The 15,818-nt window shown below is 35.2% G+C and overlaps 1 protein-coding gene across 4 annotated transcripts in view; it reads right to left on the reverse strand.

The window, feature by feature from the left end:
* Positions 1 to 15,818, reverse strand: part of TOPBP1 (DNA topoisomerase II binding protein 1) — a 69,199-nt gene that overhangs the window by 33,409 nt on the left and 19,972 nt on the right. For all 4 annotated transcript variants that reach the window (XM_057544985.1, XM_007180913.3, XM_057544987.1 and 1 more), the window contains 3 exons: positions 5,880 to 6,223; positions 5,061 to 5,233; positions 805 to 1,016 (listed from right to left, as the gene is read on the reverse strand). In XM_057544985.1, coding sequence (XP_057400968.1) covers positions 805 to 1,016; positions 5,061 to 5,233; positions 5,880 to 6,223 — 729 coding nt within the window. The remainder of the gene's footprint in view (positions 1 to 804; positions 1,017 to 5,060; positions 5,234 to 5,879; positions 6,224 to 15,818) is intronic.

Raw genomic sequence — 15,818 nt, forward strand, 5'->3', positions numbered from 1 at the left:
TGTCTAGATAAAAGTAGTAAGTAATAGCTTTGAGAAGCTTCCCTGAAGTTTGCCCAGGGATGCCATCATCATCTTACAAGAGAGGCTACTGTGTCCTCCCACCCTGCCTCCTACCTTTTTTCAACATTTAACAAATACACTTATTAGACGGCTGCTCCGTGCCAGGCCTAATCTAGACAATGAAAATATATAATGCACAAGACACACGTACTCCTTGCCTTTTCAGAGCTTATGGTTTAGCGGGGTAACATGAAAGTAAACTAGAACGGTAACACTGGGATGAGAGCTACAAAAGGCCAGGGTGTTATGGCAAGACAAAGGCCATACTTGGTGAGTCAAGGAAGGCTTTCCAGGGAAAGTGACATCCAAGTTGAGAAATGAAAGATAAGGAGGAACAGGCAAGCATGAAGCAGGCAAGAGATAACATGCAAAAGCCCAAAGATGAGGAATAGAGAGCACTTTACTCACAAGATGTGTCAGTGTGAGCCTCTGAAGGAACAGTAAATGGGATCTAAGCTCATTAGACTTCAAACACTGAGACCCTAGAATGCTCCTATATTGTTCTGTACCCTCTAGCTTTCAGATAGTGCCTACACTTGATAGTACAGATACAAATTAAACATTTGTGCTATGAACGCATATTTATTTTGCCCACACCCCCAATAATGAGTGCCCAAGAGTGGCTCACGTGAAAGGGAGAAATTTTAATGACCTGTCCTAAAAATAAGTTTTAGCACATTCATATCCCAGAAACCATCAAATTGTAAAAAAAAATATATAAAAGGACAAAATAAAAGTATTAACCTTCTTTAGGTGAATTTTTGATCAGAAAATGGCTTTCATTTGCTCTCTTTCCCAATCTAGCAGTCTCCAACAGCCAAGCTATAGTGACCGCTGGTAAATTCCACTTCTTGGCAGCTTCATATTTAGAACCACCTGGTTCTTTCAATACAAGATGTGTACTGGCAAACATGCCTTTCTTTGCATTGGATTTCCGAACAAAGAATTCTTGAACACTGCAAGTTACATTTAAAGAAAAGCAAATGTCATATGCACAATCAGCCAGCAAAGTAAGAATGAAGTTTCTAATACAATGGTTTTGTTAGAGTTCTGAATATAAGAAAATACTCACAGACTAAAAGTTGGTTCTATTTCTTAAATTAAGCTAATCCCCTTACAAGTGCTTACTCTAGAATGAAAATATATTGCTACAATTAAACTTTTTATAAAAACATAAGCAAATTAAACTAGACTTACAAGAAATAACCAGAAAAACCATCTATTTAATTAGTCATCACCCATCCACCTTGTCTTTCCTCCCAAAAGGAGGCAGCATGGAACAACTAGGGGAGCAAAGGAAGAGTATGAATAACACATTATATCTTTTAGCCCACTACAACTTCTCCAAGTATTTTCACATATCTCATTCGATCCTCTCAATATTTGTGAAATACCAATATTTTACAAATTATTGTAAAAATACGACCTGGGAAAAGATGCAGAGAAATTAAACGCCTTCCTCATGATCACAGAATATTAAAGAGAATATGGGGGCAAAAACAGAATATGAGATATAAACAGAATTGTCTTTTCTTTTAGGACTTCTGGGTTTTAGGTCTAGATCCCACTTTTAAGATATTTTTAATATTCCACATTTTTCCTAGTACTTTCATGGATTCATTTTTCACATTTAACCCACTGATCAATTAATTTGGTACTTATTTTGGGATGAGATGTTGCTCCAACTTTACTGAATCATATTTATTAAATAAACCATCTCTTCCTCAATAAGTTGAAATATCACTTTTATCATATACCAAATTCCTGTTTGTGTTTAGGTCTATTTCTAGACTTTCTGCCTGTTCACTGAACTTTCTGCTACTTACAGACACACTATTTTATCTAGTGAGGTTTACAAAATATATTTAAATAACTATTCTATTTCAGAATTTTTATGACTTTCCTGCTTGCTAATATTGTTTTTGAATTTAAGAATTAGTTTGCTATTGCCCTCTCTAAAAAATTTCTTTACAATGTTTAGTCTTCCTGTCCAAGAACAGATACATCTTTCATACTGTTCAAGTCATATTTATTTCCCTCAATAGCATTTTACAAGTTTCTGTAGCTCTTCCAAGTTTCACTTTAAATTTTTTTAAAAAATTGAAGTATAGTTGACATACAATATTATGTTAGTTTCAGGTGTACTACGTAGTGACTCAACATTTAAATGCATTACAAATGATCAACACCAAAAGTCTAGTAGCCATCTGTCAACATACAAAGCTAGTACAGTATTACTTTTTTCCTTATGCTGAATATTACATCCCCGTGACTTTTTAATTTTATAACTGGAATTTTGTACCTCTTAATCCCCTTCACCTATTTTGCCCAACCTTCCATTCCCTTCCCCTCTGGTGACTACTAATTTGTTCTTTATATCTATGAGTCTATTTTGGTTTTATTTTGTTTGTTCATTTGTTTTGTTTTTTTAGATCCCACATCATGTTGCTAGGTGTTTTATCTCTTACTACAGATTTAGTAAGAGACCTTTGTTTTCATTAGCTCTTCTAACTGGTTGTACATATGAAGGTCAGTGACTTCTGTATATTAATATTCTACATAACCACTTTGCTGAATTTTTCTGTGAGCACCGCTTTAGTCTGTTGCCATATTTTATTATTGTTATTTGCTACAATTTCAGTTTTTTCCAAAAGCTTACTGTTTAGTATAATCCAAGTACAGAACACAGCAAAAAAGGAAATATACAATTTAATGAATTATCATAAGATGAAAACCCTTATATCCACCACCCACGTCAGAAGACAGAATCTTACCAGTCACTCCAGAACCTCTCCAACGTGCCTCTTCTCAGTTACTAACCCCCTTCCCTCCCTTGTTAACAGTAGCCACTATTTGGATATTTATGATTATCACTTCCTTACTTTTCTTTAGTTTTATCACATAGTGCATCCTTAAACACTACATTTAATTTTTTATGTCTTTTAGCTTGCAGGTTCCCTCTTCTTTCCTTGCCCCCTTGCTGAAGACACTATAATGTAGAGTTATCTCAGAGTCTGGATTTTGCTGACTGTATTGCTGTGCTGTAGTAGAACATGTTATTCTCCTGTATTTCCTATAATTCAGTAGTTGAATCTAGGTTTTATTAGATTGAGGTTTCATTATTTTGCTAAGACTACTTCAAGGTGGTGATGTATTCTTCACAAGGAAGCATATAATGTCTGGTTTTCTCTTTAGTATGTGATTAACTGCTGATTTTCAATGCCTAGATTCTTTCATTTATTAGTCACATTTAAGAATCACAATCTTATCATTCCTTTTTCACTTATTTGTTGGAATACTTCTATAAAGGGAAACTGTCTTATCCATTATTATGGTACTATGATACAGACTGTATAGGAAAAGCAGGATAAATACTTGATCCTTTCTCTTTATTTATCAGCTTTCAAAATAATGAGTTGGTTTCCTAGCATCCTTCAAACATGACCAATTAGCTTAGTTTGTTTGGTGCCATTATGAAGTTATGATTTAAACATTATTTAAATGTGTCTGGATCCACTGCCATTATTATCTCTAGTGACACTTAACTTTTCCTGTCTTTGGCCAGTGGAGGTCCTTTTGACACAACCCTTCCTACTAGTCTTCAATAATATATCAATACTTGCTCTCTGTTCTGACAAAATGTTCCAGACTCACTGGTATCTTTTCTGCCCCAGACCTAGAACCAATCATTTCTTTAAGCTTTAGTTTCTTTTAGTGGGAAGTGGTATTTTAAGGTCACAATGTGGGCACTGGTGTTGCTTGCTACTATCAGGTTGATAATGATTTCTAGGCTTAAAAGTGGTTTTGAATTCCTCTTTGAACCAAGAGTTACTAAAAAGTTCTAAAATGTCCAGTTGATAAAGTCTTTTCATTTTCTATTTCTACTACTCATTTCTAGTTTTTTGGTTTTTTTTTTTTTTGCACTGTGATTACAGAATATGGTCTCCACTCTTTCTACTTCAGGGAACTTACTGAGGTTTTCTTTGTGGCCAATTTCTATACAGGCAACGTTTATGAGTGTTCCACAGGTGCCTGAAATGGTATGGTCACTGTTTTAGGGTGGATAGCTAACTATGCTGTTTAAATCTGTATCCTTATAGTTTTCCATTTGACCTGTCATGAGGTAAAAGGTGGGAATTAAATCTCCTACAATTAACGTTTCTGCTGATTCCTCATTGAATTTCCTGCTGTTTTTGTTCTATGAATGGTAGTCATGCTCTATTTGGTATATACATATTTTTTACCTTCAGTGTGAATAGCACTCTTTATTTACAGTGCTCTTCTTTTTCCTGTTTAATGCCTTTTGATTTGAATCCAAACTTGTCTGACGTTAAAACTGCAACACTCTCCTTTCTTTTGATGTATCTTTGCCCATCTTTTTTTTCTTCCCGAATGTTCCGAATCATTTCGGTTTAGATGTGTCTCTTGTTTAAAAGCATTTTAAGTGCTGCTTCATGATATAATCTAAAAGAACTTTTCCTTTAATGTAAAGTTTAGTTCATTTATATTTATTTATATAATGAGTTTTCTACTTCCTTTTTAAACAGCCACCATTAAAGTTCACTTACAGTTTGGGCTAATTTGGATTTTGGAACTTTAAAATTCATTTTCTTTCTCCCAAAGTATTCATTATTCCTGCTTAACATCTGCACTGCAGAAAAACAATGAATGTACACTGAAAAAGAATAAATCATCCATATGGCACATGGAAGGGAATAAATAATGCTTAGACAAGCAACACTCAATAACGACCCATGTATCAGCTTTAAATATTCCCTTTCCTGGTAGGTAAGCATTAATACCTGGAGTCTTAACATTTGCCAGGCATCCGTCTAACAGCATTCTCCCTCTCCCACTTTGAGCCATCACATAGATATGCAACACATTCCTCATAAATATTATAAAGACACCCACTGAAATCCTAATTTGAATGCTCTTCTATAAGTCAAAACAAATAAAAAGTACACCAAGACAGCAGGTACACTAAAAATACTACATACCTTGCTCCAAGGCGATTTGCTAAGAATGTCAATGAATCTTTTTCAGCTCCTGCACACTGGCTGAATGAAAGAACACAATCCTCTAAAGGAGTCATTCCTGCCATTACTGGGACTGGTGTGAAGAGAGGATTTGACTTTGGATCAATTAAAGTCTGATAGTCTATACAAGTTACCTTTTAAAAACAAGAGAAACAATAACATCAACCTGAAATAAGCGACTAGTGGTTAACACTGGTTCAGTTACAGTAAAAGTAATTTTAGATGAAAAGCAATTTTACTTTCATATAAATATGTATATATGCTCATTCTCAACACTTTTAAAATCATAACATTAAAGAAATACATACACATCAATCCATTATATAGGATGTTAAAATCAGTCAGATTTATCATCGAATTTATTGAATTTTGCTTAAAATTTAATTTCTTCCGAAGTATTGTCATTTTTTCTCTTTGAAAGTTGAAAAAAAAAATCAATGATGAAATTATTAGTGATAAGCCAACAAGATGGAATAATACAAAAGTGTATGTCATGTTTTGGTAGTAAGAAAACTAGGAAAATTGAAATAGTATGAGATGACCTGGAGTAACTTCCTAAGAAGGAACACTGCTAGTGTGGCCCCTCTATTCTACCAGGATTAGGACCAAGAAGCTTGCATAGTTTATTATTTACAATTTCCTTTGCTAAAAGCAAAATCCAGACAGTGCTCAAACCCAAATACCAATTTACTGAAACTGAACTGCCTAAGAAATAAACGTGTACTCTTAGTTTCAGACATCCTTCAATACTACATTTCAACTGCTACAGTGTTTTCTTACCAGCCACGTATTTGTAACAACTTCTCCCACAGTTGCCTGTACTTCACACCCCAGCAGAGGAACCACAGCATAATCAGCAACAACTCTGCTCTGAAGTGACACAATTTTTCCAGCATTTTCTCTTATGATAGTTGCAATATTAAATTCATTTTCATTACTAAAACCTAAAACAAGAAAACTCTTTTGGCTAAATAAACCTTCTTCAGTAATTGTAGAAGCATCAGGGAGGCAATGACTGATGGAAGACTGGTTTTCTTCTTGCAGAGAAATATGAGTAGAATCAACAGGGGGCTCCACATGAGCAGAATCATTAAAGGGCCCAACTTCAGACTTCGCAACTTCAACTGGAACAGAAAAAGAAATGTTTTCTAACAGGTAGTTTATTTTATAAAGTTTATTTCCTAGTAAGGATATTAAGGTAACATGGAACCTGAGAACTGTGACTACACATATAAAGCTAAGGCTTTATAAGTATACAATGAAGAAAGAATATGAACCATCCCATTCTTTGGGTTCCCAGGAGTGTTATCAGTATTACTATCCTAGAACAACAGCAATCATGTTACTATTCTAAGTATTGCTAGTGTACTAGAAAACTCTAATTAGTTGAAAATTATGAAGCTCCAATAACTCCATGGGCCTGTTTGAGTTCCAAAACTAGTTCAGATAATTCATAACAGAATTAAGAAAATATCATTAAGGAAAAAATGGAAGCAACAGGCCTAAGTGGTCAAGGCCATCACATGGAAATAACTGAATAAATGCAATAAGAGAATTATGGTTACTTCTCTCTCAAAAATTTCTAAAAAGTTTCATAATGAAATTGGAGCTATTTAGCTTCTATATAGATTCTTAAGACAACAACTGATCAAGGACCCAACAGTCTCAACTATTTCATTTCAGGATAAAGTTGGCTAATAAATGGGTAGTAGAAGAACAAAGCATATCTATTTTAAAATATAAATGTCAATAATGAAAATGCAGCTGCTGCCAGTGTCCTAGTCCTCACAGTGAGACATAGCTACTCCCTGCCTCTGCAGGAGACCTTCCAACACTAGCAGGGTGTTATACACTGGAAAAGTCCTGGTTTAAAAATAAAGGGATTAGGAGAGGGCAGACAGCAGAAGCAAGAAGAACTACAGTTCTGCAGCCTGTGGAACTAAAACCACTTTCACAGAAAGACAGACAAGATGAAAAGGCAGAGGGCTATGTACCAGATGAAGGAACAAGATAAAACCCCAGAAAAACAACTATATGAAGTGGAGATAGGCAACCTTCCAGAAAAAGAATTCAGAATAATGATAGTGAAGATGACCCAGGACCTCGGAAAAAGAATGGAGGCAAAGATTGAGAAGATGCAAGAAATGTTTAAAAAAGACCTAGGAGAATTAAAGAACAAACAAACAGAGATGAACAATACAATAACTGAAATGAAAAATACACTAGAAGGAATCAATAGCAGAATAACTGAGGCAGAAGAACAGATAAGTGACCTGGAAGACAGAATGGTGAAATTCACTGCTGTGGAACAGAATAAAGAAAAAAGAATGAAAAGAAATGAAGACAGACTAAGAGACCTCTGGGACAACATTAAATGCAACAACATTCACATTATAGGGGTCCCAGAAGGAGAAGAGAGAGAGAAAGGACCCGAGAAAATATTTGAAGAGATTATAGTCAAAAACTTCCCTAACATGGGAAAGGAAATAGCCACCCAAGTCCAGGAAACACAGAGAGTCCCATACAGGATAAACCCAAGGAGAAACATGCTGAGACACATAGTAATCAAATTGGCAAAAATTAAAGACAAAGAAAAATTATTGAAAGCAACAAGGGAAAAACAACAAATAACATACAAGGGAACTCCCATAAGGTTAAAAGCTGATTTCTCAGCAGAAACTCTAAAAGCCAGAAGGGAGTGGCATGACATGTTTAAAGTGATGAAAGGGAAGAACCTAAAACCAAGATTACTCTACCCGGCAAGGATCTCATTCAGATTCGATGGACAAATCAAAAGCTTTACAGACAAGCAAAAGCAAAGAGAATTCAGCGCCACCAAACCAGCTCTACAACAAATGCTAAAGGAACTTCTCTAAGTGGGAAACACAAGAGAAGAAAAGGACCTACAAAAACAAACCCAAAACAATTAAGAAAATGGTCATAGGAACATACATATCGATAATTACCTTAAACGTGAATGGATTAAATGCTCCAACCAAAAGACACAGGCTTGCTGAATGGATACAAAAACAAGACCCATATATATGCTGTCTACAAGAGACCCACTTCAGACCTAGGGACACATACAGACTGGAAGTGAAGGGATGGAAAATGATATTCCATGCAAATGGAAATCAAAAGAAAGCTGGAGTAGCAATACTCATATCCGATAAAATAGACTTTAAAACAAAAACTGTTACAAGAGACAAGGAAGCACACTACATAATGATCAAGGAATCAATCCAAGAAGAAGATATAACAATTATAAATATATATGCACCCAACATAGGAGCACCTCAATACGTAAGGCAACTGCTAACAGCTATAAAAGAGGAAACTGACAGTAACACAATAATAGTGGGGGGACTTCCCTGGTGGTGCAGTGGTTAAGAATCCGCCTGCCAATGCAGGGAACACGGGTTTCAGCCCTGGTCCAGGAAGATCCCACATGCAGCGGAGCAACTAAGCCCGCGCGCCACAACTACTGAGCCGGCTCTCTAGAGCCCGCGAGCCACAACTACTGAGCCCACGTGCCACAAGTACTGAAGCCCGCACGCCTAGAGCCCATGCTCTACAACAAGAGAAGCCACCGCAATGAGAAGCCCACGCACCGCAATGAAGAGTAGCCCGCTCCCCGCAACTAGAGAAAGCCTGCGCACAGCAACGAAGACCCAATGCAGCCACAATAAATAAATAAATTAATAAAAATAGTAACACTGGGGGACTTTAACACCTCACTTACACCAATGGACAGATCATCCAAACAGAAAATTAATAAGGAAACACAAGCTTTAAATGACACAGTATACCAGATAGATTTAACTGATATTTATAGGACATTCCATCCAAAAACAGCAGATTACACTTTCTTCTCAAGTGCGCACGAAGATTCTCCATATTGGATCACACCTTGGGTCACAAATCAAGCCTCAGTAAATTTAAGAAAACTGAAATCGTATCAAGTATCTTTTCCAACCACAACACTATGAGATTAGAAATCAATTACAGGGAAAAAAATCGTAAAAACCACAAACACATGCAGGCTAAACAATACGCTACTAAATGACCAAGGGATCACTGAGGAAATCAAAGAGGACATCAAAAAATACCTAGAGACAAATGACAATGAAAACATGACGATCCAAAACCTATAGGATGCAGCAAAAGCAGTTCTAAGAGGGAAGTCTATAGCAATACAATCGTACCTCAAGAAAAAACAAACATCTCAAATAAACAATCTAACCTTGCACCTAAAAGAACTAGAGAAAGAAGAACAAACAAAACCCAAAGTTAGCAGAAGGAAAGAAATCGTAAAGATCAGAGCAGAAGTAAATGAAATAGAAACAAAGAAAACAATAGCAAAGATCAAAAAAACTAAAAGCTGGTTCTTTGAGAAGATAAACAAAATTGATAAACCATTAGCCAGACTCATCAAGAAAAAGAGGGAGAGGACTCAAATCAATAAAATTAGAAATGAAAAAGAAGCTACAACAGACACCACAGAAATACAAAACATCCTAAGAGACTACTACAAGCAACTCTATGCCAATAAAATGCACAACCTGGAAGAAATGCACAAATTCTTAAAAAGGTATAACCTTCCAAGACTGAACCAGGAAGAAATAGAAAATATAAACAGACCAATCACAAGTAATGAAATTGAAACTTTGGCTTAAAATATTCCAACAAACAAAAGTCCAGGACCAGATGGCTTCACAGGTGAATTCTATCAAACATTTAGAGAAGAGCTAACAGCCATCCTTCTCAAACTCATTCTATGAAGCCACCATCACCCTGATACCAAAACCAGACAAAGATACTACAAAAAAAGAAAATTACAGACCAATATCACTGATGAATATAGATGCAAAAATCCTCAACAAAATACTAGCAAACAATCCAACAACACATTAAAAGGATCATACACCATGATCAAGTGGGATTTATCCCAGGGATGCAAGGATTCTTCAATATAGGCAAATCAATCCATGTGATACACCACATTAACAAATTGAAGAAGAAAAACCATGTGATCATCTCAGTAGATGCAGAAAAAGCTTTTGACAAAATTCAACACCCATTTATGATAAAAACTCTCCAGAAAGTGGGCATAGAGGGAACCTACCTCAACATAACAAAGGCCATATACAACAAACCCACAGCAAACATCATTCTCAATGGTGAAAAACTGAAAGCATTTCCTCTAAGAACAGGAACAAGACAAGGATGTCCACTCTCACCACTATTATTCAACATAGTTTTGGAAGTCCTAGCCACGGCAATCAGAGAAGAAAAAGAAATAAAATACAAATTGGAAAAGAAGAAGTAAAACTGTCACTGTTTGCAGATGACATGATACTATACATAGAGAATCCTAAAGATGCCACCAGAAAACTACTAGAGCTAATCAATGAATTTGGTAAAGTTGCAGGATACAAAATTAATGTACAGAAATCTCTTGCATTCCTATACACTAATGATGAAAAATCTGAAAGAGAAAATAAGGAAACACTCCTATTTACCACTGCAACAAAAAGAATAAAATACCTAGGAATAAACCTACCTAGGGAGACAAAAGACCTGTATGCAGAAAACTATAAGACACTGATGAAAGAAATTAAAGATGAAACAAACAGATGGAGAGATATACCACATTTTTGGATTGGAAGAATCAACATTGTGAAAATGACTATACTACCCAAAGCAATCTACAGATTCAATGCAATCCCTATCAAATTACCAATGGCATTTTTTACAGAACTAGAACAAAAAATCTTAAAATTTGTATGGAGACACAAAACACCCCGAATAGCCAAAGTGCTCTTGAGGGAAAAAAACGGAGCTGGATGAATCAGGCTCCCTGACTTCAGACTACACTACAAAGCTATGGTAATTAAGACAATATGGTACTGGCACAAAAACAGAAACATAGATCAATGGAACAAGATAGAAAGCCCAGAGATAAACCCATGCACCTATGGTCAACTAATCTATGACAAAGGAGGCAAGGATATACAATGGAGAAAAGACCGTCTCTTCATTAAGTGGTGCTGGGAAAACTGGACAGCTACATGTAAAAGAATGAAATTAGAATACTCCCTAACACTACACAAAAATAAACTCAAAATGGATTCGAGACCTAAATGTACATCCGGACACTATAAAACTCTTAGAGGAAAACATAGGAAGAACATTCTTTGACATAAATCACAGCAAGATCTTTTTTGACCCACCTCCTAGAGTAATGGAAATAAAAACAAAAATAAACAAATGGGACCTAATGAAACTTCAAAGCTTTTGCACAGCAAAGGAAACCACAAACAAGACAAAAAGACAAACCTCAGAATGGGAGAAAATATTTGCAAACAAATCAACGGACAAAGGATTAATCTCCAAAATATATAAACAGCTCATTCAGCTCAATATTAAATAAACAAACAACGCAATCCAAAAATGGGCAGAAGATCTAAATAGACATTTCTCCAAAGAAGACATACAGATGGCCAAGAAGCACATGAAAAGATGCTCAACATCACTAATTATTCGAGAAATGCAAATCAAAACTACTATGAGGTATCACCTCACACCAGTTAGAATGGGCATCATCAGAAAATCTACAAACAACAAATGCTGGAGAGGGTGTGGAGAAAAGGGAACCCTCTTGCACTGCTGGTGGGAATGTAAATTGGTACAGCCACTGCGGAGAACAGTATGGAGGTTCCTTAAAGAACTAAAAATAGAATTACCATATGACCCAGCAATCCCACTACTGGGAATACACCCAGAGAAAACCATAATTCAAAAAGACACATGCACCCCAATGTTCACTGCAGCACTATTTACAATAGCCAGGACATGGAAGCAACCTAAATGCCCATTGACAGATGAATGGATAAAGAAGATGTGGTACATATATACAATGAAATATCACTCAGCCATAAGAAGCAACGAAATTGGGTCATTTGTAGAGATGTGGATGGATCTAGAGACTGTCATACGGAGTGAAGTAAGTCAGAAAGAGAAAAACAAATATCGTATATTAACGCATATATGTGGAATCTAGAAAAATGGTACAGATGAACCGGTTTGCAGGGCAGAAAATGAGACACAGATGCAGTGAACAAACGTATGGACACCAAGGGGGGAAAGTGGCGGGGGGTGGTGGTGTGATGAATTGGGAGATTGGGATTGACATGTATACACTAATATGTATAAAATGGATAACTAATAAGAACCTGCTGTATAATAAAATAAATAAAATTAAATTTAAAGAAAAATAAAGAGATTAGGAGCAGTTGCTCTACTGACTTGCTGTTTAAAAAAAAAAAGAAAATGCAGTTCCTAATATGTAATAAATATTATGAAATCAATGCTAAAAGTTTAAGGGGTAAAAACTTAGTATGTTTTTGAAAACTCTAGTGGTGCTGTGTTGAAGAGTAATGCCTTACAGCAGAGATAGGCAAACTACAGCCTAGGGGCCAAAGTGGGCCCATGGCCTGTGTATTAATGGTTTTTACATTTTTAAATGGTTGCAAAAACAGAACAAAACAAAATAGAATGTGTGACAGAGAGAGAATGTGGCTGGCAAAGCCCAAAATATTTACTGTCTGGCCTTTTACAAAAACAGTTTGCCAAGCCCTGCTTCATGGGATTCCAACAAGCCTGGAAGCTATTCAAGGATTCTTAACATTTATTTACATAGGCACTGTGCCTAAGTGCTTTACATGCATGTAATTAATGGTCATGATACTATTAGGCTCATTCTATTGCTGTATCTATACCCTTTCTTCAAGAAGAATACCAGGCTTAAAGAGGTTATGTAACTTACCTAAAGTCATACAGTTATTAGGTGGCAGAAATGAGATATAAACCGAAGTCTGTCTGACTCCAGGGTCCATAACATTATGTTATAATGCCATCTTCTTATTTCTATTTCATCTCCAATAGACATGACCGTTTTCACTTTTAAACTAATTACTGTTTATATATACTTCAATTCCTACTTAATACAAGTATTTAAATTGCTCTTACTGACAACTCTGAAGAAGCAGTTTTGTCTAGAGCATTACTGATCAGTAGGTCAGGAGACTCTATGACCCTCAGTTTCATATTATAAGGAATAAGGGATAACAGTATATTTATAATTTATAGAGATGTATGAGGATGAATAAGCTTAGATGGAAATAAAGGTGACATGATACTATAAAACATTTTGGAAAGTAGTTTTTAAAATAGATATTTCTAATATAAAATGTAAAAACAAAATATTTTGCTATTAAAATTGTTCACAATCACATCTAGGAGGAAAAAAACAACTTTGTTTGATGTCTATATATAGGTGGTGAGATGGGAAGAAGGAAGAAGCCCAGAGGAATTTTAGACTACTATAAGAACAAACTAGAAATACTAAGTTCTTATAAATGATAAGTAAAACCCTGAAGTTATTAAAGACTCAGAATAAATTAATATGTTCTACAGTAGTTCTTCCCATTTATTTTAGAAATAAAACCCTTTCTCAAATAGATGTCATTCGGTAGCCCAACAGACTACTGAATAATAATAGGCTTTTTGACAAGCCTATTATTGAAAAAGCTCTCTCAAACCAAAAGTAATTTTGTTTTAAGAAGTAATTGTAAAATACTTGATTACATTCTTCTAAATTAGGTGCTTGGGGATTCACTGAGATTTACTGTCACTAAATCCTTTAAAAGTCAGTAGACTACTAGCTGCTTTAGAAAGGAAGGTTTGAGAAACGAACTGCCTGCCTCCAGCAAGTACCCTTGTTGAAGGATAATGCATAAAACTACTTCCAGTCAATCTGTGGCTTCTTTATACTAGAACATCCTAAAAAATTAGGATGATCTGATATGATACACTACTAAAGCATGAGCAAGTGGTCTGACAAAAGTCAATTCTGCAGTACACCGTGAAGAGAAATAGTGTGGATAAAAAAATAAGAATACTGAAAGTTCCCTTCTAGAAATATGGTAGGCTAGACATTCAAAACCCACTCACTAAAAACACCTGAAATACAGGATGAAATATTAAAGGTATCCTTATAAATACATAGCTGAGTTTGCAAGAAAGCAAGGGAAATTCTCAAGGGCTAAAAATGAAGTAGTAGCATGAATTCAGATCACTAAGTGACTACTAAAGCTAACGATTACCATCTATTTTGGCAGTGACCCTATACCCTTAGAATTTAAGGATATCACATAGAGGGATAAGAGTCAATCCTTTGGTCTCACACAAATTAGAGGTGGGGCAGAGTATAGCTTACCACTCAGAAACCCTAAAGGGAAATGCCTTCAGTGAAAATGTTGAGCAAAACCCAATCAACCACCACTACCACCAAGTCCACCCTGCAAAAGGAGATGACAAGTACACTCTATTTTTCTGAGGCACAGAAGAACATTTATGAAAACCACTTCCTAAACACCTCATAGACCAAAGATATGGTAAAATTAGAATATATTTAGACTTGAACAAGTACAAAAATGCTACATAAAAGATCTTTTGAAATATAACGGAGTTAGTACTTTCAGAGAAATCTATTGACATAAACACTTAGATAAAAAGACTACAAAAAAACAAATTGTGCAACTTAAGAAATCAGAAGAAAAAAGAGAAGAAAAAAAAGAATAAGACAATAAATTAATGAAACAAAAACAAAAATCAAAGTTGGTTTGTTAAAAAGACTAATAAAACTGGTGTTTAAGTCTCCTAGAAAATACAGCTTACCAAAATTTATTCAGGAAGAAACAGAACAATGAAATAGTTTCATATCCATTAAATAAATCTGTACTATAAAATCTTCCTACAAAAAAACACCAGGCCGTTAGACAGATGAGTTTCATCACACATTGAAGTATAAGGGAACTCCAATCTTACACAAACTGAGATTAAAGAAAAAAAAAAAAAGTAACTCACCAATCCATTTTATCAATAATAACAAAACCCAACAAAGACAACAGGAAAAGGAAAATTATAGACCAATATCACACTGAATAGATAAAATCCTAAATAAAATATTAGTAAACTGAACACAGTAAAAAAAGATGAATGTATCATATCCAGAAGAATTTAAACTTGATTTAACAATGTAAAATCTACTAATGCAATTTACCACACCAAGGAGAAAAAACCAGATGATAATTCTAATGAGCACAGGAAAAGTACATAGTACCCAGATCAAAGCCCTAAAGAATAAAAACTACAAAACTTTTAGAAGAAAACATACAAGAAAAGCATCATTATGTTAGATTTGGCAATGATTTCTTAATTATGACACCAAAAACACAGGCAATGAGAAAACAACAGATAAATTGGACTTCATCACAATTAAAACTTTTGTCCATCAAAGAATACAGGGTGAAAAGGCTAGGCAAAGAATGGGTGAAAATATATGCAAATCATATATCTGATAAGGGATCAATATTCAAAATACATAAAGAACTCCTACTACTCAGGAACAAAAAAAATCAACCCAATTGAATAAACATTTCTCCAAAGAAGATTTATAGATGGCCAATAAAAACATGAAATGTTGCTCAACGTCACTAATCATCAGGGAAATGCAAATCAAAACCACCAGTGAGATACCACTTCATACCCGTTAGGATGATATTTATTAAAAAACCCCAGAAAATACAATATGTTGGTGAGGATGCAGAGAAACTGGAACCCTTGTGCATTGCTGGTGAGAATGTAAAGTGGTAC

This window comes from Balaenoptera acutorostrata, chromosome 4, assembly GCF_949987535.1.
Source record: "Balaenoptera acutorostrata chromosome 4, mBalAcu1.1, whole genome shotgun sequence".
Classification (NCBI taxonomy): Eukaryota; Metazoa; Chordata; class Mammalia; order Artiodactyla; family Balaenopteridae; genus Balaenoptera; species Balaenoptera acutorostrata.